The sequence below is a fragment of the Adelges cooleyi genome, unplaced genomic scaffold (assembly GCF_023614345.1).
Source record: "Adelges cooleyi isolate 19-005CV unplaced genomic scaffold, UGA_ACOO_1.1 ACOO_flye_CR_arks_rails_tigmint_CR_PRNA_248, whole genome shotgun sequence".
Taxonomy (NCBI): domain Eukaryota; kingdom Metazoa; phylum Arthropoda; class Insecta; order Hemiptera; family Adelgidae; genus Adelges; species Adelges cooleyi.
The window spans coordinates 2,142,029-2,170,021 of record NW_026095913.1 but is presented as its reverse complement, the minus strand read 5'-3'; the positions used below and the strand labels follow the sequence as shown (position 1 = coordinate 2,170,021).

The 27,993-nt window shown below is 33.4% G+C and overlaps 1 protein-coding gene across 2 annotated transcripts; it reads right to left on the bottom strand.

The window, feature by feature from the left end:
- Positions 1-14: 14 nt before the first annotated feature.
- LOC126837308 (uncharacterized) lies at positions 15-27,439 on the bottom strand. Of its 2 annotated transcripts, none has more exons than XM_050571158.1 (5): positions 27,345-27,439; positions 11,699-11,931; positions 9,429-9,642; positions 3,878-4,045; positions 15-249 (listed from the first exon to the last, which is right to left on the bottom strand). In XM_050571158.1, the coding sequence occupies exons 1-5, from the start codon at positions 27,351-27,353 to the stop codon at positions 115-117; spliced, it is 759 nt and encodes a 252-aa protein (XP_050427115.1). In that variant the 5' UTR covers positions 27,354-27,439; the 3' UTR covers positions 15-114. The 2 variants fall into 2 exon arrangements, with proteins under 2 accessions (XP_050427115.1, XP_050427114.1); XM_050571157.1 differs by lacking the exon at positions 27,345-27,439 and adding an exon at positions 18,852-19,167.
- Between the last annotated feature and the right edge of the window lie 554 nt (positions 27,440-27,993).

The window sequence follows — 27,993 nt, the reverse complement described above, 5'->3', positions numbered from 1 at the left end:
ATTATATATTATAAATTATTATTTTTTATTTACATTTTTGTTTTTTCTTATGTTTTCTATTAACAGCGAAATCGAAGACATTATGGGAAATTAATATTTGTTAATTTCGTCGACCTAATACGGTCCGCGGCCGTTCAAACAAGGAGTTAAGTACCAAGGCCTGCACTCTTGAACGGTCGCATCGTACCGCGTTCCTTCTGGACAAACGAACGACTCTTTGAATCCATTGTAATGGCATAAGTGAAATACCTGAAACAAAAATTATACATGAAATGATAATAAAAACAAATGTGGGGATTACGATTAACTGGAGATTAAACACTGAAAAAATATAGCAACCCGTTAAATACTACAGACTACAGTAGGTAATATCGATTATGAACTGCCTACCTCAATCTTAATTGTTTCTATTTGTAACATTTAGTACTGGGATTTATATCATTTTGAATATTTCAAAAATGTATCGCACCTAAACGGTTGAATGTGTACTAGAATTTTGCGTTTATCACTTTTAAAGATTTGCAACAAATAGCAAACAGCTAATATTAAGTTAAAATAATTTTAAGTGTTCGGGGTTAATATTTCTTTTCGTTGATCGGCAAACTCACTAAAAATAACGGTACTTCACATAAAAAAAAAAAAAAAAAATAGTAAAGAATAAAACAATATCTTTTGAGCTATCCGCGATAGGCATTTAATAATTTATTTATAGTATGATAAGGGCTTTTGTCCAATTTACAACTAGTACATTTAAAAAATCAATACTATAATACTATTAAAAAAACAATGACATTGTATAAACAATAACAATTAAATGAAGGTATACAAGGACCAATTACATGAATACAATACAATGCAATGTATTATACAAAGTTTATATGGCAAATAACAAGTCATTTTGTGATTTTTAAATGAAAAGTTAATACATATTTTCTAGTTGTGTATTATTTTCTTTTGTATTTTTTATTATTAATTTTTTATGACAGATGAAAACACTTTGTCATCAATAATATTCAAATCTGATTCGTCTCTATCTGATTTTGTACCCTAAAGTAGAACTTATACTAAAATGACAGTTAATATATTATTTTTTAGCGCAAATTAATGTCTACATACGCGTTGGTGTATATAAATTGCCTAATCCCCACTGCCTGTAAGATTAAGTTGTTAAAAAAAAAAAAATACAAACAACTTGTGCACGTCATGTTAAGTATTTTGTTTTGGGGTTTTTTTTTTTTTTTAGCTTGAAGAAATATTATAATGAAATACGTTTCGAGTCGGGGACGTGAAAAATAAGAAGGGCTTTGGTTTTTATTATTATTATTTTTTTTCGGTGTAGTTTTACACGCACACGGTGTATTACGTGCCTAAGCCCGGACATTTATACAATCCAGACCGCTGCCAACATTATTTTAACAGACAATCCGAGCTCGGGCACTTTATCATATTCATACGAAAGGAATGGCTCCGTTCCAGAACGTTAAGTCGGTCCCAAAAGGAATAATTTCGACGGGTATGATTTCGTTATTGTAGCCGAGGAGTGCAACAGAAACCCGGAGACACTTTATACCGTCCCGTGTAGCCTTTTGGCTGGTGTTTTTGCCGCCAAGGTTCATAAGACACGATTATAATATCTGTCGCGAGTTCAAAAATTAAAAAGAAAAAAATAAGCCAAGTACAGTCCAAACCGAGCACAGCAAAAACAACCAGGGAGTGTATTTTTTAACTAAATCGAATGGGATTACGGTTCTGGTACGTTCAATTTTGGCATAATATTGTTAAATTAAGTATAAATATTAGTATGTTTGAATTCGGGTAAAAATTTGACACCACCGTCGGTTAGGCTACGTAGAAATTTCAGCGGCCAAAGCGCAATTTTCCAACATTTTTTTGGGGGGGGGGTTTATTATAAAAAAAAAGTCTGATTACAGATTTACATGAACATTTTTTATGTTATAGCTCCTCTCTAGATCCTACTTATGGTTTCATTTTACAGACCTTAAGCCCTAAAACTTCACCCCAAAAAAAGCGTAACAAAGAAAATGAATCCACCCCTTTGCGGGGAACAGGGTTCAAATGAAACTGCTGGGTTTAGAAGATATGGTACCTATTTTAATGTGTTTTCGAGGTTACCGGGGCCACTCACGTTGAGAACCGGGGTAGTGCGCAATATTTTGTAAGCCTGTGATAATCAAAAAGGGTTGATATCAGTCGAACACACGGTAAACGGATGATAAAATACCCATGATAATATTATCAAACCGAGCGTTAACAAGAGTTGGATGGCGACGCCAAAAGCTGCCGGTGTTGTACTATTATGTTAGGTAAATCCGATTAAAAAGCCGTTCGATTGTCCGTGCAGTATTATTATTGTATTAAACGATAGGTCGACTTAGGGTTGTACACGGTTGGTTGTGCGGTTAGGTTACTCGGTGCAGCCAATTTATTTATGTATATACACCAGAGCGATTAACCCTGGGCTAACCGAATAGCTCTGCCACGTAATCGACCGATATATTTTGGTTAAAACTTAACGGCCAATTATTATCGTGGCCCAAGTGAGCCGGTATCTTTTGTTTTTGTCTTTTTGAGTGCATGCGGAGTCTCCCAGCCCAACTCTGGTCATGATAATATTATTATTATAATCAAAAATAGCCTAAAAAGTACTATTATTTTTGTTTTATTCAAATTTAGTCCTTGCCAAGTCAACGGCTAAAGATGTAAGCCAATAAAAATTAACTACAAGGTAAGTGAAAACAAAATAAACCTTCTCGTTTTATGTCCCGAAATTGGAGAGGTCTTGAAAAAAATTATTATTTTGATCTGCGCACATTACTTAACATTTAAAACTGGTTACTGACCAGTGAAAATGGTTTATGTTATTTCACATAAACCATTTTTTTTTTAAATAAAATCTACATAACTGCAATTATTCTGAGAAAAATTGAGTGTCTTATCTATAATGAATTACTACCCTGTACGTGCAATGACCCTTATTCCAAACCAAATTCTATCTTTACAGTCAAATTTGATCATATAACCACATTTGGGTTGAACAATAATTAATGTTTGCCGGGTGAAAAACTTTTTTTTGTAAAAGTTAATTCCCCTGTGTTATGCGAACGCATAACAAGATGATTTAAACTAAGAAAACAACTTAAAGCGTTTTATTAGAATAAAACCGTGGCTTTAGAAAAATACTTGCGTTTTCCATTGGACTGAGGTAAAGCAATATTTTTCGTCAAAGTTTTACGATTCGTTTTTGTTTTTTTTTTTTAACTTGAAACTTTGTCACTTAAACAAAATACAAACAATAATGAGCATCGTGTCCGCAGCAGTTCCACGTAATCTCATTCAAAGAGCAATTTTTTATTCTGCGAGCAACAGAGACAATTTATTGTAATACTTTTTCGCTATAGTTTTTATCTGATTCGCCCGTCAAAGGCAACGTCAACCAAATCAGCTGTTGTCGAATGTCTTGTAATAGTATTTTAAACTTTTGAAATATTAAAAAAAAAAAAAAATGACATCACTATATTTGTTATTCAAACCATGTAGCAGCAGTTAACTATTTCGAGCCAAGGAGAGTAATACAAAGCGACAAACATTAGTTAGGTTAGATACCACTTAGATAATGCTAGGGTTTAATAAGAAATTATTTTTGTTCTTACTCCTCTCTCAACTTAGTTGTTTTGATAACAACTTTTGAAACTTTAATGGCAACATTTCATTATCTTTTCAAATTGAGAATAATGTACTAAAAATGGTGACTTGTTGATAACCAGACTACTATTTTTTCAGTCGTATATCTTACTAATATAACAGGGTTAGTTAGGTCAACAATAACAAGATGTACTATTATTATTTTGTATGTTACCTGGCATTGGGCTTCTGGGTCCGGATACATCCTTCCAGATCCATCGCACACAAAGTTAGTCAGATGAATGTTGTTAAACTGTGGTTTGGGTTGGACGATGTTGTTACCGCCGCCGTATTTAAAACGGTAGAGTGGATCGTTTCTGTCGGTTTCCATGGCACCCCAATTCTGTAGGAAAAAAAAAATTACAAATAGTTTTTTCAAACTGAACCTGTTAACCGCAAACCGTGTGTTTGGCACGGAAAACCGAGTAAACTATTTTTATTTTTAGAACTCTCAACTCTCATTAACATACCAAACAACATGTGTAATTGTACCGTTTCAAATGAGATTGATTTTAAGCGAATATAACCTGTTGTCGACAGTCTAAGCCATTATATATATATATATGCAGAATGTATGGATCCAATTAAAAAATAAATAGTTTTTCATATTAATTATTTTGAAATCACCATCGCACGTTGACTCTTTCGAATTCATAAAAAATAACCACTTCTGAATAATATAATTATTAAAACCATTTTCAGTCTATTAGTATTTACTATTTATATAGTTTGCCTTCAATCAAATCAAATGAAATTTTTAATACATAACGGTTTACTGAATATATATTTAAATAATAAATCCATCGGCCAACTCGTGTGGTGCACTGGGCAAGGCTTAGCCTATAAATCTAAATCTTTTAAGGAAATTGTCTTTTGGAGAATACTTCATTGTTGATCTTTTGAACGTGTGGAAAGCCACAATGTTATAAATGCAAAAGTGATATAGATTGAAATAACAATAACAAGCGAGTCAATGTGTATAAATGTTCTTAAAAAACAAATCTATCGATAAATATAGAAAGGTAAATACCAAATTATGCTTTAAAATGAATTCTTTATTTACCGAAGAAGTAAAAATATTGTCATATTTAATGCAGATATAATTATAAAGTCTGTAAAATAAAATTGCTTACAACATTTTTGTCATTCTTGTCAACTCTATAAAACTGTACTGTACAGTGTAACTATTATTTTATGTCTTTTAGTGCGTAACATTTAGCTCTGTGAACGAACAAAATAAATTGTACATAAATATACTAAATACAGGATACTATTTGGGTTTCCTTTGGTAAAAAAAAAAAAACATTATTAGGAATTAAATATTCAATATTCTTCTTATTTCTTATAATATTCTATATAGGTATAATACAATTGATGATCTAAAAAACACGGGTTGAACACGTTAAGGATCATTCCGACCTTCGATTTCATTACACCGTATGCTCTGGATATGAAACGAAATTAATTAGCTAAAAGGTCTTCTACGTCATACAACCTTGAGAGTATCTCAGAACAATTGGTAGTATAATTTAATGAAGGTATATATTTCCGGAGTAACGGGCTAATTTTGACTTCTGTTTACGATTCGCCACTATACCCTTTGTATATACCGCCGACCGATTTGTTCATGTAGCAAGTCCGTACATACCCAAGTCTGTATAATTTTTTTTTGGAAATTAATCCCAAATTTATATGGGACAACTCTATGCTGGAACAAAGCTATTGTTACCATTAATAATATAATTTAAATTATCATAATATTATCATCATCATAGGCATAATCATTTTTATCAGTATTATCATCATAACCATCATTACTATTATTATAATTATCAATGTCATCAAAATTGTCATAATTATCATTATCATTATAATTATAATATGTATGAATACACAGAGAGGTTCATTACGGATAAGACACTCAAAACCTCTTAAAATAATTGTCATTTTTTTAGTGTTTCCTCTTGAAATATTGTAAAATTACTAAATATTTGCGTTTTTTAGTATTTTCCAGAGCTGTATCAATTTTGAATCTTAAATGTCTTAAATAATTTAATTCATTTATTGAAAGTAGCTGAAAATGGTTTTATTACCTTTTTATCTCATTTGCTCGTTTTACAAAAAAAAAAAACCGGATTATACATAATATTATTCGAACGTTCTTTTTAAATATAAATATAAAAATTAAAATCGCCCTTTTTTCGACGGTTCAAAAGGAAAAATAACACTTCGACGTTGTGAGAAAAAAAAAACGCTAACGATTCGGTTTGACGTGTGACCGATATTCAGCAGCAAAAAAAAAAAAAAAAAATGATTATATTATCTTGACATTGCGGTCAACGTCTTAAACGCTTTAGTATACGTCTTACAAACTCGACGAAGACGTACACACAGACAACTATGACGGACGAAAAGAGAGATAACAACAATCGACCGTCGTTGGAGATGTCACCGTGGAAAAATACAGGTTAATAAAATGATTGATGTTGCAGCGTTTGAGTTTTCACACTAAATCACAAAACTCGTCTACGTCCGAGAAGGACATTCACAGACATCCAGGAAATGTTATAACTGAACGTGAGAAAATCACTTGACCAACGTGTAGATAGTGAAAATAATAAATATTCGATAAAAATATTGTGTCTTGCCGCTGAACCGTTTTTTCACACAGCCAACAGTCTTAGATGTACAAATTTTGTTTTTACTTCCATAACTTTTTTAATAAAAGTCGAATCCTAATTTGTGTGGAATAAACTTATGATAAAGTATACCGACGATTAAACGTTGAAAACTCAAAATAGGAGGGTACGGAAACTTTTTATTTTTTTTTCTCTTTTTGAGCGAAGTTTCGGACACAAAGTCTGATAATCATAATGGTAGGTATATCTGCTAATGCGGGGCTATAACATTTTTTAATAAAGGATAAACCCAAAAACAAAGTAAAATTACACAATTTCTAGGTTGCAGTTATTTGAAGATAATGTGTGCATTTTATTGTCAATTGCGATAATAATGTATGGGTAAAATTCCCCAATACTGAAAATATAATTTTAAGCACATTATTATTATATTAAAATCCTGAGTTGTAATTACCATCTCCGGATTGGCATTGAAGCGCTTATATAAAAATTATCTCTTTGGGTTATAATAATACCTGTAAACCTATAACCTCTGCCGCCCCAATATGCTCTGTCCCTATTTTGTCTCGACCCCACTGTACTGGGTTATTTTGGTTTTTCTTTGTAAAAAAAAAAAGGTAGGTTTCTACAGATTTTGAAGAAAATCGTACATGAACGGTTTTTGAATACATTGTATACGCCTATCGTGCATAGTTCTATATCTAAGGAATATTGGAATACAAATTTGGAACTAATTGGACTATTTAAAAAAAACGTATAGCGCGTTGTAGATTCAGTGGAAAAAGTATGTAATGTTTTGGGTGGTTTTGTCGGTTTTCGTGACAAAGGGGTGGACTTTTTTAAAATGATTGGCCCAATAAAAGCCCATTACGGATTTCCGACCTACCTGTAGACTTGCTACATGCGGGTCCGGGTACAAACAAATAAAACCATAGCTATCATTGAATCTCGGGTATGTTTTTGGGCGTCACATATTTCGTGACGTGGCGCAATATTATGGAATGAGCCCGAAAAACGTATCCACGTTAAAGATACATAATAATTGTGTTGTACAAATGTATTATATTGTTGTCGTCAAATCGGATTTCAACCGTTATTTTGAAAAGAAAAGAAAAGAAGAGGAAAGTCGTGTAAATTAATTCGGGCGGCGATTACTCTAGTGGAAATTTCCAACACCGCGGACCGTCACGCGTCTATGACTATGTCGGTACTATTTTTTTATGTTTAACACAAAATAATAATTAACGCCGGCAACACTGTATTTAAACGACTAATCTACGATTGTTGGTGTGTTTGCGCGTTACAATAGCAATACAGTAGCTGGCTGTTATTATCGCGCAATTGGCGTTTCGGGTTTAGTTCCGGACCGGCTACGGGCTCAAAGTGAAATCCCGGCCAGATCATTATGGATAACGTCCGTGCGGTGCAAGAGCAAAGTGAAAATAGTTCCTACAATGTCCCGAGGGATCTCTCTCTCTGTCTCCTTATCGTTTTCCACGCACAAGTGCACGACCAAAGACCGCCGGTAGAGGAGGTCAGACCAAGACGGCGGCGCCGGGATTAATAAAACAGACATATCTACCTACCTATACGACAATACACGGTATCCAATTACAACGACCAAAAACCAATGTTAGCCGAAATCGAATTAAATTGATTTGGATTTTTCGTCTCGTTGTTCGATTTCACGGTTTAGTCGCGTTTCGATCCGCTCGTCTTTCTCCAGACTAGATAATTCATATTGTGCTATGACTGTATTATAACTATGTACAGTGCGATACAGTTAAGTATAAGACGCTCCTATTGGTTTCCTAGAATAATCGAGTAGCCTATTTTCTACAAACCGATTGTTCTAAAAAAAAAAAAAAATCGATTTTGAAATTATTGTTTCATACGTTTTTGTGATAACATATCCTAAAAAGATGTACATATTTTTTCGACATAAACTTACTGCACTGTATAATTTTTTTGTTGAAAATAGTCGAATTGGGTCCAGATTTGTAAGAAATGTTCATTAGCCATTAGTGCTACCGGTAAAAGTCAACAAACAAACAAAATATTATAAACCCAATCCCTTTTGGAGGGGTGGAAACTTAGTGTTTTTTTTTTGCTTTTTCAAGTGAAGCGTTAGAGCCAAGGTCTGAAAATTATAGTAAGTTTTCTTGCTTTTTTAAAAGTTTACCATCTTCCTGGAAAATGCCGTGGGACCAGACAAAATAAAATAAAATCACAACAATGTAAAAACAAAACCTATTCTCAGCTGCTCGACACAGCTCAAAGGACGATGAATGTAACGATCCCTCAGAGTTAAAGTTAGTTTTGGAATTATACGAGACAAAGTGGAACATCGGTTGGAAAAATATATTTAAATTAATTCCTAGTTTGCGCTCAAAGTGAATTCGAGTTCACCGAAATCTTGCCGTCGTTTTCCCGTGAGTAATAAAGTACTTGGTCTTATAACGTCACCGTAGTAGGTAACTATATCTACATTGGAATATAGTTATTTATTTACACATAATTATTCTACTAGTCATATTTGAATTAATATTTGATTTTTACCACAAAACGAAAAAATGTGTCGAACAGCTGCCGTTGAGCTGGAAACAAGGATTACGCCATCAGAAACGGTTCGGATAACAATAGATAAGAAAACTGCGCTCCGGCCGACATTTAAAGCGTTTTGGTATTGTTGGGAAACGCCACCGAGGTGGCTATAAAGATATAAAAATATTTATTATGTAGGTATATTATTATGTGTACTTATGGATAAAAAAATATCATAATGATGTTATGCGACGATAGGAAACTCTTCGCTCGTTTCAGGTTGTACGTTCGAAAAGAACGTTATTATAGGATTTATCTACAAACACCGATGGCATAATAATTACTTTCCAAACTTGGTAAAACTGTCGCCGATTTTTTTTCTCCGGCATAAAAGGCTTGAATAATATATATATATATTACATTTTTTTAGAATAATTACTTGTAAACATTTTTCGAGGATAATCCTCCCGAACGACAAAATGTGTTAAAATATTATTCGTTGAGAGAGACATTTTGTTTATATATGTATATATTATACTATACCTGTCCTTGTGGATAGAAAGGGACTCCCAATTGTCCTTGAACGGTGTTGGCGCGGAAACCGCCGTCGAAAATCTGTCTGATTGGCAACTGCAATGTTCCTGGTAACGGTTTAAACCTCGGTAACTGGTAGTTGGGATAGTTCGAAGGGATCACGATCCTGTAGGTGGTTTCCACCTCGTTTTCGAAATCGTGTTTGCCTTCGGATGGCACGTACCTAGACGGAAAAAAAACCCAGCACACAATAAGATTCCGGTTGGTACCGTGTATGATAAAATAAGTTGTTACCCTTATTTTAAAATATCCCTGTTTCCCCCCCCCCCATATACTGTTATCAATAATATCTTATCTTATATTAAACGATATTGTTTTTCTTCTTAACGAGCAAACTGTCTTTAGCCCTTCTTGCTTGCGTCACCATAAAACCTCTATAGTCACCACCTACATACTTGTCTAAACCAGTACCATACAAATCAAGTAAACCGATAGAGCTCAAGACAAGCACAGTCAAAACCAGTACAATTCGAAATTACTTAAATGGGGTCCAGTATCCAAAGATTAGCACCGAAGCATTTTCCTCAGACACAAATACAACACACACACATTATTGTAAAACCAATACCTTTTCAGTTTTTTTCTTTTATCGGAAAGTACAAAAGGTATTATTAATCGTCATGTCTATGTTGTGCATACTTTAAAGAGCGCACTTTTGTTATGAATACAACCGAAAACGTGCGACGTGATGAAATGTAAATAATTATTGCTATAAATTTAAATCATCGACCGGAGTTGCATAGCTGCGGCTGGGGACACAAATGGTGAATAACACTTAGAGATTACTTAGATGGAACACTCGGCACTTTATCGGAACAGTCAAAACGACAAAGACCACTTTGTCGAATTGGATTAAACTTTTACTAAACACAATAGTCGTAGGAAAGATGGTTTGTCCTTGTGCATTATCCCGTTATGAATATTGTATTAGCACGGTTGCAAAGTTTTACAAAACTTTTATATTCGCAGCACATTTGTGAAGATTTATACAATTTGTGTCGATTACATTACCAGTTTAGTATAATATTTTCGAAACGACTACAACATCGAATAGTGCAAGAAAAATAGAGTGATTCATTATGGGTGAGATACACTCATTTTCTCATAAAACAATGGCAAATTTGTTGCTTTCCAATCAACTCTATCAAATTTTGAAATTTTAATAGTTACTGCGTTACCATTTTAGTTTGAAAAGCTGATAGAGGTATAGAAAAAAATCGAAAGGATACATAAACATTTAAATATTTTGTCTGATATTGTAAAATGACATAAACTAAATTGAGTCCAAAAAAAAAAACTACAAAAATGCAATTATTTGAGCGTCTTAACTTTAAAAAAAGACCTGTATGTGTATGCTGGTAAGGTATTTAATAGTTGTGCGATAACCTCTTTAGACGTTACACACAATGATAAATATAGAACATTCAAAACGACATGTACTATCTATAAAAACCATTACTACCATTACAACTACACTAACAAGAATATTTTTCAGGTCCACAGAAAACCAGGAAAGAAATGAGGAATTGGCTAGCTCAAAGCAATACCAAGGTCGTTGGTCCCTCACATCAAATCTCGGTCGGGTGAAAAGGTTAATTAGGAATGTTAACAAAAGGTCAATTCTATTGTCGTTCAAATGGATTAAATATTATTATCTTAAGCGAACTAAGATGCATTTCGGAACGTTTGTATCGATTTCTCCTAATCCCCCGCTTGTACTCCTTTGAACCCATAACGGTGTGGCTTAATTTAGCGACACTATTATTCAAGTGGTCTATTTAAGTGCAGCCGATGTATTGATATTGCTTGCTCTCGTGGCGTTTGATTTACATATTATATTATACGAGTAATTTTACCATTAGTAGTACAATTATTCGGATCAAAGTCAATACCATTAATTTTGGCATTTCTCAAAATTGGTCCATTCGGGGTGTATTCAGGTCGACAAAATGTGTCAATCACAATCATCAATGTATGACTCAATAACAAAGGTAAGAAAATCAGCTCCTGGTTTGTTAAGATTCCAAAATTTCCGTACGAACCCGAACCTGTCAAGTTACGCGTTTGCTGCCTGGGTAGGAATAGATTGAGAAATATATTTTAATTAATCCGTAGCAATCTTACTACGTTCCATTCAAAACCGTCCATCACCGTAGATCGACTGACCTTTTTTTGTGGATTTAAATAGGCACTGAAAGCGACATTGTAAAATTATTTACCTTCCATCCGGCGTGTGTAGCATTTTGACTATGGAGTTGGACAGTTCCGGATCGACTCGCGAAGACTGATGATGCGATTCCCTGGGAGAGATATCAAACAGAATCCCGTCGGGAACAGATATGCCTTCTTTGTTTAACATGTTCAACGCTAAACGGTCCGCACGAAACGCTGAATCTGGTATCTTGCCGCCGAGGAACGGCAGCACGTGTTCACGAAACAACTGTCGCTTTTGCTGGAATCAAGATTAAAGGGCCACAATTATTTTCATAATATCATTATTCAAAGATTCGACTGAAAAATTGACTAAAATGTCATCGTCAAAAGCCCCCTCGCACACGACCTTTCACCACAATAATTACAATGTAACTTAAACGTTGATTCGTTTTCGTCAACATCGTTTACTCGCAACAAGTCAAATGTGCAATTTCGCGCATTGACGTTTTTAATTGGCAGGGGTGAGACATATAAATGCCCACATAACCGCTTACGGAAAAACGGTTAATTTTTGTATCTATATTAATTTTTTTTTGTATTTTTCTTTGTATTTCTCAACGTCGAAACGCCGGTTTGTGAAACGTTTTTGAACATTTGCGACTGCGGACACTGTCTTGAGACACTATTTCGCGACGCGTCAATAGGGCTCTACTTAATTGTTTTTTACCATTCGTAACTTTGTTTTAGTGTATTATTATTAAGTCGTTAAGTTTGCGATGGTCTTCCGGACTGACCGAACGCATTATTGTCGCCTTATTACCGTCGACGGCACGGTTGGTTTAGTTGTATGGGTTAAAAAAAAAAAAAATGATAGGATTTAAAAAAAACGCGGTAGACGAGCGACTAGAAGGGGAAAAAAAATAATATTATAAGAATAATAATATAAAACGACTTCCTAGACGTATCGTCGGGCCGTTAAACCGTGTCTAAAAAGACCCGGAGCTATATGGCGGTCGTGGAAAAACCCGTCACGGAGAGTATAGCGGGGAAAACCGCAACGCTAATATTATGTTACTCTACTGCCAGTGGTACCAGCAGCCACCGGTACAACACAGATCTGTGCACTTGTTGGATTAAACTACCAACACTGATTGTGAACGCGCGCGCAGCGATACACATTTCCGTTTTAAATAATAATAATAATAACTGCCGTTGTCAATCGATTCTGACACAATAGGAATATTATTATTTTCATCGACCGACATCGACGTATGAATATGTTGGCCGTTTAGCGAAATGTGGTCACTTCGGTATTTAAAAAATTATATATATATATATAATAATATGTCAATCATCATCTTCCGTACAATCGCAGATTAGATAAAACCGGATGCAGATGCACTCAGTCGTTTACTGATAACCGAAATCCTCTTCGACAGTTGGTGTCACTCAGTGACGCTCGGTTCTGAAACTATAATTTCTCATTAAGAATTCGGGTTTTGGTTTGTTTACATTTTCAGCATTGCTTTAATGGGAACTGCACTCTGTGGTGTCATCTAACCTGTGGTATAACTTCAAAGGTCATAACCTCAAAAAATAAAAATAATAGAAACGTTTTATTTACCCAATAAACCCAAAAGCCCAATCCCGGGGAGTGAGGTTGGAGGGCTGTGAGAGTTTCCACGGAAGCTGTGATTATCTTGGTTGGTTTTGAGAATAAACAAATTGAATTATAACGGTTCGGATCTACTGCCAGGTAACGAATTATTGTAATGTACATTTAGGATAAAATTACTTATGACAGTCAGGGGAGTGAGGCGAGTGATAACTGCATACACAAATGCACCATATCCTCTTTTTTTCTGATAATAAATCGGCTTCCCAGACAAGGTCCACGATACGATTGGTTTGGAGAAAATGTAGCAAAGTCACAGACTACTTAAACAAACATTTCTCATCCTATTCCTACTTTGGCGACGAATTCAAAACTTAACACAAGCGTGAAGTACCACTTTGAGACATGCCTAAAACGTAGTAATTTTCATCGAGTAGTATTTCTCCAAAAAACCATCCGTTATCAGGCGATGCTGCCATACTATTCAATGACAACATATTCTGTTAAACATGCTCATTTATTATAATGAGACATTTTTATTAAGTGGTTATTACAGTGCTGGAATATGCCCGCATCGTCAATTTCTCGTGTACACTAATATAATAACTATAATTATTCAAAATGTTAAGGTCGATGTAGGCGAGGATGAAAAACATCAACAAAGAGAACGCACCGAACGTTGAAATTACAAATTTGAATATGTGACCAAATAAGACAGCGGCTCGGTTTAGTCTTAACCATATTCGAATTCGTCGTGCCAAATTAAAGTATTTTTTTTTTTTAGGTAAAAGCTAGGTGTATAACACGACGAAAATGTGTGAACGTTTAAAAGACAACGATTGATTCAATTCAATTCAGTAAAGTACGGTGTACATTTGCTATGATGTAACATGATTGCAGGTCAGTCCACGTTTATCAATAGTACTTTTCCTTAAGAGTATGTCATATAAATTTGAAACTAACTGGACTTGTCCGAAAAAAAGTTATAGCGCTCCATATAACTTTCAAATTGAAAAATATGTCTTTTTTTTTGGTATTTTCCCCGATTTTAAACAGAAAGGAGAAAACTTTTTAAATGTTTTCCCCAGTAAAGTGCCTTTCGGGGACGATTTATGTTCTGCAGAGTTGCTACATTTCAACTTATAAACAAGATTATATAGTATGCACGCTCCTCTCAATAGACATTTCTGAATTTCTCTAATTATTATTGTTGATCAAACCATATTTGTCAACGAAACCAATGTTTTATAGTCTTTCTTACATATATTTTGAAAGTGATATTGAAGAAAACCGACATCGACCCTACGAATACTTTTAAAATGCATCACCATTTATATAATTATTCTGAATTATATGAGTATCGTTGGCAATATAAACGTATCGGATCTACTCTATAATGGACACATTTGAGTAGAATAAAAATACTGTGTTTATTACAGTAATTTTTCTTCCAGATATGTTTCGAATAATTCGTCGCAAGACAATAACGGTAAACTGAGGGAAATGTAAAACAGAGGTCGCCGTTTGAACGCATTGTTCCAAACTCCAAATACATATTATATTTTACAAAAAGTAGGACTTGGTTCTCACGATATAAAGTATAGTAATATTGTTGTTTATAATATTTTTCTCTCACTTTGAGAAGTCTACAGGAACTATAGAATTTAGTATAAAAACCAATTGTATCCTCTTAAACTGATTTTCAATGTATATTTCCAAAATAAATTCACTTTATCAATTCCGTTGTAAGCCCGTTAATTATATACCGAAAAGAGCGACGGGAAACGAATAATAAATCTTAGACTGTCACATTTCACGGTTTCCTTTGCATGTTTAAAGGTGAGCAAAATTTAATTCGGTTAAAAAACGTGTTAAATTAAAAATAAAATCCATTTGCGCCTTTTAATTAAAACACATACAACGTTCTAACGGAGGATGAGAAAAATGTGTGAATTAATTACATTTTTTTTTTCCGGTTAAACTATAATTTGTTTTTGACCTCTAACGTTTTGTTTTAATGAGTATGAGTACTTGAATTCAAAACGCGTAACAAAATTCAAAATTCCAACAAATTCTACATAAACTAATCTAGGATGCATTATAAATATGCCAATCCAACTGAGGGTAAATTTATATTAGTTTTAGTCAGCGGTCTTTTATGAAATCGTTTTTTTCTGAACTATGGCTGATGTTTGTTAAAGGACAGTTGTTAAAGTCAATTGAATAGAGCCATAACGGCTTGTAAAAAGGTGAAAGATACCAAAAAAAAAAAATAATGTAATTTTTTTTTTTTCACTTCGATGCTCTTAATGTACCTTCTGTCCAATTTTCAGGTCTTTAGTCAAAAGACTACGCTCGAAAAAGAGAATAGGAAAAAGTTTCCGCACCTTTAAGGGTGATATTTTTAAAATATATATATAAATATAATATATACTATAATATAAATAAAAACACATATTTCTCAGGAAAACAATAGCTTCTCGGCTACGGTACGCGTCGAAGCTGAAAAACAAAAACAAATATCATTGGGAGATCTACAAAATCGGCCGTAGCTCTCAATACTGTTGCTCTGGTAGCTGTTGTGTAACAATAGTAGATAGAACACATATGGAAACGCAATAACGATGTGTGCCCACGTAACAGGCAGGTACAATCTGGACAACTGTGAACGCCTCCGATGTGCGACAACTGTCAAGAAAAAAATCATCACCGTCAGACGTTTATTGTCTTGCTGAAATTCACTGCACAGCGAACATGCATAACACATAATATCGAATGCCACTTGGACAATCGTAGACGTCCAACACACAACACTGAACAATAATTAACAGTCCGTCCTAATGACGTTTTTTACAATAGATTTTTTTATATTACATAAACACAAAAAAATTGTCCATTTAATCGAACTATTTGATTCATTGAATTTCGCGGAAGAAGAAACAATATGGTGGCGGTGAATCGCTTCGAAAAACTAGACCCGTACAATAAGTTATGCTTTTTGAGAACACTTTCCGTTTATGTTATTTGACGATATTATAAAGCAACAAAAATATTTATCTTCTTTTTTTTGCTATTTTTCAGGTTCCATTGACTTTTGGAACTTATATTTTAATTAGCTTCCATCTAAACTAATTTTTACACTAGGAATAATCTACTGAAACTGCTTACCGGTCCACAGCCAGTTTTGGATAATCACTTTTAAACATTTTACTAAGGTTAGGCGTATGTAATTATTGTCCGAAACTGGTTACCGACCGGTCAAACATTTCAACATATTGTTCTCAATTGAAAAAGTGAATTAAATATATGGACGTTTAAGTTTTAATAGTTTAATAGAGCTCTGGAAAAAAATAGAAAGATAAAAAATTGAATATCTACAAAATTACAATAATTATTTAGGGAAAAAAATCATTTTTAATTTTAGCTTTAATGTGGAGTGGAGAAGGTAGAAAAATGTTACTTAGTCGTCTGTTGTTCAGATAGTATTATTCAATGAATCAGCTATGAGTTATTCTCCCATCTTAAAAAAAATAATATATTGTTATTTTAAAATGAAAAATCTGCAACACATTATACTTAGTGAGATTCAGACGAAAAATTCAAAAACTTAATTTTGACGTTGACAGTTTTTTATTTTATTTTACTTACAATTTTGATATGTGCTGTGAGACCAACTCGGATTTTGTCAATTCGCCATTAATTAATGTTTTCAAATTAAATAGGAAAATATTAAATTCACCCTTAATTAAATTAAATGGTGGAAAAATGAAGGCTAAACTCATCAGTGCCAAATGCAAATTAACACCGTGTTCAAAGGTTCCTTTTATTTAATTCATTGTAATAATATAATAACTGTAGAGTAATAATTGGTATTAGTCCTCTCGGATGCTTATCGATTCCTAATTGCTATTTCGATTATATCATGGTAATTATTCACAGGTAATTGAGTGTTCTGATTGCTTGGGTGAAAACGGTAATTTACCGAGTGGGAATGCGATTACCGTCGCAAATGGTCTTATTAGATTCTGTGCAGTAATTATTGATTTCAAAATAATTGTCAATCAGATCTGGATACACGTGGATTACGCTAAAACCAAATTAGCATTGGCAGAAATTTTGGGGAGGGGGGCTTGTTAAACGCATTAAAACCCAAAATCAGTGGTATGTTTATTTTAACTTTAAACAACCTTTAACTAAAATATAAATGTGGGTATTTTGAAAAGCGCTAATTTTTAGTTTTAAGATTTCCCCCTCCCCCCCGGCTCACTTTCGCCAAAGCAAATTGGTATCATCGCCTTTTGGCGACTTTTGTGCGCGTTTTTGATTTTCTACCGAACAGACCATGTAATTATCATAGTAAACAACATGTACGCGTTATAATTTATTAAGCAAAAAAAAAAAAAAAACAGTCATTCGGTGCATTTATAATTTTCCGCTTTCTTTTCCATCAAAACGGCGATGCAATTTACCGCAATACTGTAAAGTAACGGACAAAAAACGGAAAAAAACGGGCCACAAACTTTTTTTTTAGAATCCAAAAAATACCCTCAGCCCCTTACCTCCCTCCCAAAAATTAGATGATTATTATTACAATATTAGCTGTAGCGGGAACGTGTTACCACAATGCTGTAATGGTGTGTTTAGTTGACTGTTTTATGTATGATCATCACTAGTTATTTTTTACTTTTTCACTTAACTGGGCTTGCATTAACTTAAATTATCTGCATTATCGTCAAAATGGCGTACTTCAAAATCACAGTTAAGAGGACGTCACACACTCGTTGTTTTCTTCAAAAAACCCGCCTTACGCGGATTAATTTTACTAAGGTTATAATCTAAACTAAGAAACCAAATTTTTACATAATATAGACAACGACATTGTCTGTGTTCTACCATCGCTCTTTTTTTAATATTTCAACCAGTTAATGAATAATTAATTATTAAGAAAGGACTTTTTTTAAAAATGATATAGTGTTGGTTGTAAAGGTATATCGAAAAAATACGGATGACGGAACACAGATAATTTTGTCATTAATAACATGTATGAATTTCTTTCCTTAACTATACATGAAGCCTGAGAAAAATCAATCCGCGCAAAGCAGTTTTGATGGCAAAAAAATTGTATTTTATCCTATAGAAATGACTATGATAGTCTGACAAAAAAAAAATGGCAATCAACAAAGTATCCTTAACACTGTATTAATAAGTATACATTATAGTTCAAACTCTAAATTAAGATTTTTCGAAAAATTGCCTATACTTTACTCCTTAGAAATGGCGCTTAAGTTACTTTTTACAAAGGATATTGTAATTTGGGTTTGGCTATCGCCTGAACTATTTTTAATTTCTTTTTGTTCCCGATTTTTTGGTATTCACAGTGGTTGATTATTATGGAATCCAAGAATAGATCAGCAGTCACAAAATAATATTACAATCATCTTTCTTTTGCTCCCCTGTAAAGTTGAAAAGAAAACGAGAGATGTGGTGTTGCATTGGTAGTCGTACTCCACGCCGGAAACTTCCCGTTATCTTTCGGACTTGCCGGTGCTAAAATATGGCTACTAAGGCGGACTTCTAGCTGATCGACCGTGACTTATACTTACAATTCTCGACCTCTCCGCGGTGTCCACCTGCAACACAAGTAAAGTGACCAGGGTCACGTGGACCGGCGGCATGGACCACCGACAGGGTGGCATGGCCCGCGCGTAGTCCTTCGAACCGGACAATTTTATCGAGAGCGCACCGCGTTTATTGTTATTTTTTTGTAATTAACTAAACAATTATTTTCTGCAAAAAAAATCAAACATACATACAAATAAGTGTGTTCTATTCGCGATTATCAACACATCACATTGACGCGGATTTAAGGTTTTTTTTTTTTTTTTTTAATTTTATTATTGCGAACTACATCACTGCACCGTTGCGGTGACGGACCGTGTGTGTGTCGGAAAAATAACACTAACGGCATTAAAAAATCGGATTGTCTACGGCCTGGACACCGTCGGGGAAGGGGACCGAGCGAGATCCAGCCGGGACCAAAGGAGAGGGGCCACAGCTAGCTGCCACCTCTGCGCCGTTTCCTAGTGATGATACAGATCAGCTATCCGTCCGGCATACCGGCGATACAGTTTAGGCGGACCAAATAGTTGACGTTACAGACCAGAACTATAATTTCGGTTCACAAAGATTGCATTACTATTGGTAACAGAAATCGGAAGCCGCGCACTGACGGCACTCCATTGGGTTTTGATTTTTACTCAAGGGGAGAGAAGATCTTGGCATTACATTCTTTTTGGCCTTTTAGGATGGTGGCGGGCGTATTTGGCAGAGAAAGATTTTGTATAAGAATATTAGAACGATTTTCTAGGGAATTGTGATAACGGGTGTAAAGTTGTTTGGCAACTTGGTGGTAGACGATTTTGATTTGTAGTTCTGAGTGTAATGTCAAGTTGGATACGTAAGGATACTCGTGTAGTTTATTTAGGTTAGAGTGTTTTACAGAGCCCTGTTTGTCTACAAACAATTTTACTATAATAAATCGGTGATAATAGTCAATAAATTCAGCGGTGCTCAGTTCTGAAACAATAATTTATCATAAAGATTTTTTTTCTACCGGTGGTCACTCTGAGTTGAGGAGGGTTTTGGTTTGTTTACATTTTCAGCAATTCAATTTCTGTAACAAGGAGTGCACCATCTGGTTTTATCTAACCTGTGGTACAGTGTACAATAATTTGCCCACGCACAGTTTGTTAGCCTAAATTTGCCTATGCGTAATCATCCCCCCCCCTCCGTACAACAAAAATCCGTAAAAAGACCTTGATTTGCTATGACTTTGGGAAAAACGGTCGGATCGACTAATAGAATATGAATTAGACATGTCCATGTGTTCATAAATCATCTCAGAACCAAAATTTTGATAATCCCCTGCCCCTTCTCTGGCAAATTTAGAATTAATAAGCTGAAAATTAGACTGAAGATACTTATATTACCTTAAAATCAATCTATAACACGAAAGAAAAAAATTACAACAAGATTTGTTTTGGTCATGAATAAACAAAGGGCTTTAAATCTATTAAAACACTAATACATGTTTCAATTAATTTGGAACCATTCTGATAAATTAATTCTTATTTATAAAATATGTGTTTTTTTTTAAATTTCATTAAATGATATGTTTTGTCAAAAAACAAAATAGAGCCCTATCCACCAGTATACAATCAGAAAAAAACATTATTGAATTTCTCAAAAAACCTATTTTATTTTATTTAGTTTAAATCAACCTGTAATTTTCTCTAATAACTTAACATTATTTAAAGAAAAAAAAAGTAACATTATTTATGTAATCGTCGTTTAACCGCTAAAGCTCGAAAGTAAAGCGAGAAATCAAAATATTTCGACTAGAAATTGTTTTTAATACACAAGTATTCTTGGCCCCTTTGGCTAGAATCACTTTTTATCTGTAATTGATTTTTCGACGGTATCTTGTAATCACTCAACATTCGGTCATTGCGGTGAAACATTTTCTTACACACACTATTATATTATATTATACTTGCCAACGGCTAATGCTCTTGTAGATTATAAAGTTTATTTTAGTCACTTTAAGTGTCCACACTCACTTCGCGGAAGTTAATTTTCTTAATAACAATCTTCACGGCATATAATTGGCTCTAATGGTGAATTATCTGGTCAATCCGTCCATGTCGACAACAGTGGTATGTTTGCCTGTACACTTATGTGGTGCATACCTGAGAAGGTATTTTGTTTTCACATTGATGTGTTTTTACATTTTTTTTTTTTAATGTAGATCTGAGTGGGGTATATCAGTAGTACAGCCGTTAACTCCCAATTTTTAGAAGTCTACATTTTTCTTTTTCAAATTGGTTTAATCTGAATCAATCGACTAAACACTTCTATGTTGTGAGCTTTCGAGTTTTTACTAAATAAAAACACCCAACCGGAAAAAAAACGTATTATTTAATTAATTTAATTATTGAACTGCTAGTGTTATACTTACTACAGTGTAACTGTCATTTTTGTTCATTGTCGTTTGTGGTCGTCCTATCCACTGATAAAGGCTCCAATGATTCTTGTACTACCATAAGGTATTATGCATAGAAAATTAAATCAAAATGCGTAGAAACGTCAATAAGACCAATATCTTGTTCGACAATACACAAGTTATACAAACGTAATACTAACGCGTGTCTGTGTCTAATAATATTGTATGTGGAAAATTCTGATATAACAATGGAACGTAGTTGTACAATCCAATGATAATAGGTATATATTATTTATACTGATGGTTATCGTAGGACTACCTATGTACAGTCTGGGCATGGAAACGGTACAGTAGTTTTTGAGATGAATTGAATTGTTTGAATTGCTTAAACAGGTGGCGTGAAGTGTGAACACGCGTCGATTTTAATTTTGTTATTTATTATTTTTTTTTTTTTAATTATTTATTAAAGACGATGATTAAGTTTTAGAGCAAATCTAGCGAACCGATCAATTTCTTATGACTGATACATTAGTCAGATTAAATTAACACAAGTGATGTAATTATTAGTGTAAAGATACTAATTTGTTTTCTCCTTTTTTTGTTATTATTTTTCATTTTACTTTTTCTGTATTATATTATTATACACTATTTTTTCTATTTATATACCTACATAAACCTGACAAATTTTAACTCATAAATGTATACATGTTTACATTGTACCTACATACGAACGTCATGTTTGTACACAATTTTTGTAAATGGAATTTTTTCCTTGCAATAAATTAGTAACAGTATAATGAAAACAGACTGAAATCGGATATTTGGTGCTTTCGGCCGGACGGAATAATGAATAATATTGTTATCAGATTTGAAGAACGAGCACTAACAATTTTGTTTTAATACTTTTTAAACTCATAAAATATCTATTACTATCAAATTAACTTTGTTTTGTTTTGTTCAGCTCTGTTAAAGTTTTATTCGATTAAAAAAAAAATGAATACGTATGGGAATAGGTTTATCGTCGAGATAGGGAAATAGCTGTTAAATATTTTAGCTTCGATACGGAGCTGAGAAGTTATTGTATTTAATTTTTTAATTTTTGTGTCTGATATCTTCTGAGCCGCTCAACCGATTTCTTCGTGTAGTAACTTTATAGATCAGAAATCGTACCTGTAAGGTACTATATTGGATCAAATATTTGAAAAAAATCACCTATTCCTATTCAAAATCGAGAAAAACACCCAAAAAAATGTACATATTTTTATAATGATGGCGTTCTAAAAATATAATGGTCTAAATTTTACTAAATTACATGTATTAAATTGTTTTGTAAATCGTTAAGTATTAATTAATAATTTAAACATCAATGTTGTCAGCCTAATGTCTATATTATGTATATGGTTTAATTTACGTTGCTAGGTAAACAATTAGGTGTATTCAACATTGGCCAACCGAAGTTTATTCAGCTAATGTTAAGTAAAATTGCCCATAGAAGCCAATTTTAAAATCAAAACCAATCGAGTTTAATAATTATGCTCAAAAACAGTTTTTTCAGAATGTATTCTTTTTAACCAAACAATATTGTACACCTAGTTGCTTCAACCAAAAATGTATGTATTGTGTTAACTATATTGTAATTGTTTCTGTGTACTAACTTACTCAACAATACTTTGTACTGTGCTGGATTGTACTGTGCTTGGTTTTGACCGTACAGGTTTGAACCTACTAGCCACGGATTCACATCGAAGCGTTTATTAAAAAAAATCATTTTATCACTTCCAGTAAGTGTAATAATTCCTGTAGACCTGTGACTGTCTGTGACCTGGCTTTTTTGCAAATAATTTATTTCCTATTATATAGACACGTTTGCAAAAAAATTACCGTCAACATTTTCAAAATAACATTTCTTATATTATGTAATAAAGTGAACACAGCCAACAAAAACCAGTCAACTGCATCCGAACCACAGTGGAAATATGTATCAGTAATAAACAAATCATATGAACTGACGTGATGATCGCCTACCCGTCTGGAGGAAAAATAATAATCTTCGATGCGAATCTATAAGTAGCGTCGTGGAATATTTACTTTTACTTTGGCTGAACATTTGATTCTCCTAATACAATACAAACCGTTTCAAGCGAAAGCGACCCAAACCGAGTCCGGACGCATTTCCTGTGATATCTGTCGATTTTCAGACGGCATAATTTGAACTTTCCGACTTCATTTATCGACGTATGGTGAATGCAACGAATAATTCCACTGAGGACGGAAGTGGGGTTTCCAAAAAAAAAAAAAAAAAAGAAACCACATAAACGATATCTACCACCTACCTTTAAAATATGTTATACTTAGCAAACAAATAGATGGAAAAACATATTCTTCTCTCGGTTTCTGATATGTTGTGTCAGATATTTGTTCATCATATTGTATTATTTTCCCATTGGCATAGCCTGAACCGTAGTATACGAATGCATAATGTTTTTTAATTCGTTTTCAATTACTTAGAAAAGAAAGAAAAATTAAAAAGTCAATTTTTTTTTTTTTTTGTTCAATTTTGGAAAGTTTCTGGATCATTAACTTTCAAACGGTACACCGCATTAAAACGCGCTCTATGAAATACAAAGTACTATTATACATTACTGTTATAGAAGAATATTTCCTTTAAAAAAAAAAATAATAATTTCATCTTTAGTTAAAAAACATGCGAGGCAAATTAGTTAACGTTGAATAGCGCCAGTGAATACCGATTTCGATCACGGTGAAAATAGTGTATATTTTAACGGAAAAAATAACCAATTTTTAAAATTTTTCCAAGCGACTACTAACTAGCCAATAGCATTGTTATATTATATAAACGCGAAGAAGGTAAATAATGTCTGTACTTAGGTAACATGCAATATATTTAAGCTTGGGAATTGGTATTGTTGTTATAATAATGTGTTTTTGTTTTTAAAATTATTTTTAATGTATTTATTTAATGTAATAATAAGTTTATCAGCTCAGGAATCGTACATGAATGATACTTTGTTGGGCCAAACCTGATTGTAGATATTAGTTGGTCCGTATAGCATGTACAATTGGAAAAAAAAAACAACATAAAAAAATAAGTTTGGCTAGGTATATACATATTTATTAGTTTTGGGGAAATTCTACTTGTTATTGACCAATTCTGGGTGTAATTTTCAGACCTTAAGCTCTAAAACTTCACCTGAAAAACCGCAATAAACAAATAGTTTATGATATATTTTTTTGTTTGTCAACGTTTACCGATAGTACCAACACGAATTTGGAACTAATTTGAATATTTTCACAAAACATAATAGCGCTTCATAGTTTTATGTTGAAAAATATGTAGTTTTTATCAACTTTGAAAAGGCGAGGGGTGAAATTTTGGACATTTTGGCCCAATCAAGTATCAGGGATGGTTTCTGATGCGTGTAGGACTACTAAATGAGATGATGTACATCAACATGTTTAAGCAAATTTTAAACCTAGTTCTCTGTATGTATGTTTTATCGTGTTACCCATTTGCACTATTATTTCCGACCGATTGACTGTAAAAAATTACTATTTTCTTACACTTCTCTGTCCGGGTGAACTTATGATACAATATAACAGTAATGATTATTATCAAAACTACATTTTGTGCGATGGCCGACATTTTAAAAATGAAACTCGTTCGTGAGTCGCTTATTGGCTGACGGTAACGACATCTGATAGATTCGCACGATTCGGTCGAAAATCGTGATTAAACAATAATGATTTTTTTTTTGTCGTTCTTTATAAACGACGGCCGTGTCCATTGAAATCTATTAAACCATATTATTGTTATCATTGCATTGGCTATAATATAATAATATGTCATGTTTGTAATGCGATAAATGTCAGTAAAAGCGATTTGCCTCGAACCTTTTTTTTTTTTTTTTTATTAATATACCCGAGGAAAGTGATTATGAACTTGACCGTTTTTTGTTCTTGCGTAATAAGCACTTGTATACTTACATTTAAGAAAAACTATAATCCACCCATTAAATGTCATATTAAAACAGACTTAACCTATATTTTTTATTCACAATGGTATTCTATCAAAACATTTATGACATTTTTATAGAACATTTATTTGGCATGTCCTTATCCATAAACCTAGAAAACTCTGGAAAATACTAAAAAATATTTAGCCATTTTATAATTTTGTAAAATAACATAAACGTATAGTTTTCAAAAGAGGATATTACAAAATTGCAATTATTTTGAGAAAAACTCATGTCTTTATTAGATAAAAAATAACTAGTGATTCTTAATAACTAAGTTACTATAAAATAACTAATACTAATACTATAAATTAACTAAGTTGTTGACAAAAAATAAGAAAGTTATAATATTAATTGTGGCCGCCTTATTACACCGCTTCGATTCTCGGGATAACTATTTAAACGAAATTGTTTTAATAATAGTTTTTAGCAAGGAAACAGGAATTACGGTATCTACTATGATTAGAGCTAGTATTGAATACTTTAGACCAGACAAACATCCAGATCGACCGCCCGAGAAAATCCATTAATTACACCGTGTGAACATGGTGTACCGTCATTTATCATACAAATTCCTCATGAGTAATAGTGTGTATAATAATTGCATTGTCACTCTAACCGTCTGATAGCCTTAATAGAATTCTAAGCTTGCGCGTCAAATGAGGTGTATAGGTAATTCGGTCGTTTTCTTCCTCGGAGAGATGATAGAAACAGATAATATTACTACGGCCTACGATTAAAACCATTTTTCATGTTTTGGCCGCCCACTAGATTATATTAGACTATAGTGAATACTAATATTAAGTGCCTGTACGACCAATGTCCAATGTAACTCTAGTCAATAACAGTGTATAATATATTCTTTCTTTTTAGACCCACTTTGAAGTTGAAATTCCGGCGGGAAAAACGTATACGACAGTCCGCAGCAGTTCGGTTTTTAAACATTTTGTATAACTATACAAACAGTTATTGGCTGAACTGTATCCGTTCCTGACTGTTAAGCCATTGGCCATTGGACACGATAAACAAAACGAATTGATGTATTACAATAGGTATAACATCTTATCAATATGAGATTCGTGTTCAATATACAAATCAATAAAACACACTCTTAATCTTAAGTGAACATTTCACACGGTTCAAATGAGTAAACCAATGGATGAAACGAGTAAATAAATCGAGTAAACCAGTAAATACACCAATCTGTTAATTAAGTAAACAGTACAGTGAACAAGTCGATAAACTCAATCAAGCTAACGAGTAAATAAATAAGTAAACGAGTTATTAAAACGTGAAACCAATCAGTATCGATCAAATAAATGGATGAAGCGAGTAAATAAATCGATAAACTCAATCAAGTAAAAAAATCAAGTGAATCATTATGAAACGAGTAAATAAAACGAGAATTCTTATGGAGTAAACAATGTAGTAAGCTAATCGATGAACATTTTTTTTTGTGAAACGAGTAAATTGAGTAAACGAGTAAACGAATCCAGTGAAATCCAATTGAAGAAATGTGTAAACATAACTAATAAACAAACGGATGAATACATTTGGATAGAAAACCTTTAGAAAGTCACCATAATATTTTCGGTACTTTTATTTAAATATCCTTAAACTGTAAGCGAACGAATCGCAACCTAATAGACACTATACATTTAAGTTAATGGTATCGGTTTTGTCAAAAAGCGTTTTCTTTTGGACATTAAGTATCCGAAATTTCCGACGGTCCCTAAGCACATTTCTCGATACTATACTTTAGCGGCAACGGAGTTATATATATATTTTTTGCTACTAGACACTTGTGAGGAAAATGTGACAGGTCAGACGCAATCAGACGGACAGACAAGCGTTCACGGACGATTCAATATGAAAGGGTTGACATCCGAGAATAGCGGAGAAACCAAAATGTCGAGTACCCGTCGGTTATAGTACAACGCAATTATTATTATCACTATAGAGTCTCTAGAGGCTTGTATCGTGCGGAAAACGACGGTTTTAGGGCGCTTTCTACGACACTTTAACAATAATAACAGCAGCTGTTTAAAGCGGTTAGGTACCTTAATCATCAGCACGACTACCCTCCTTTTTTACGCGTGGTAACCGGTCGAATCTTTTGCCCGACAATAACATAATAATAATAATAATACACATTTTATTACCAAATCACGATAATACAAATCATGAATAAGTATAACACACACACACACACAACTGCGGCCGTTCAAATATTATTAGCACTGGACCGACTAAACGAACGCCGCCTTTCACCGGCCCGAAGTCGTAACGATCCGCTGATGCCATTTTTGTTATTACATTAATAATAATAACAACGATAATTATACCTACAAAAAAAAAAAAACAGAACCACTGGCTTCTTCGCCGTTATGACGACGCGTTGCAAAAAATAGATAATTCGATTTCGCAAAAAAAAAAAAGGGAAAAAAGTCAAACGAAAGTGATTTTCCGTAGATCTTTCTGAGCAGTGGACGCGAAAATAAACTTGACAATCATAGTCTACAGATCTACCTTTGGTCTAACTCTCAAGTGTCAAAAGTCCTAAAACTACGCTCGAAAAATAGTCCACCCCTCCCAGTGGGCGAAAGGCATAATATGGTTTTTTTTTTTAGTTTGTCAACGTGTATGGATAATGATATAATATTTGCAAAGTATTAGCTACAAATTTGGAACTAATTCGAATATTAAATT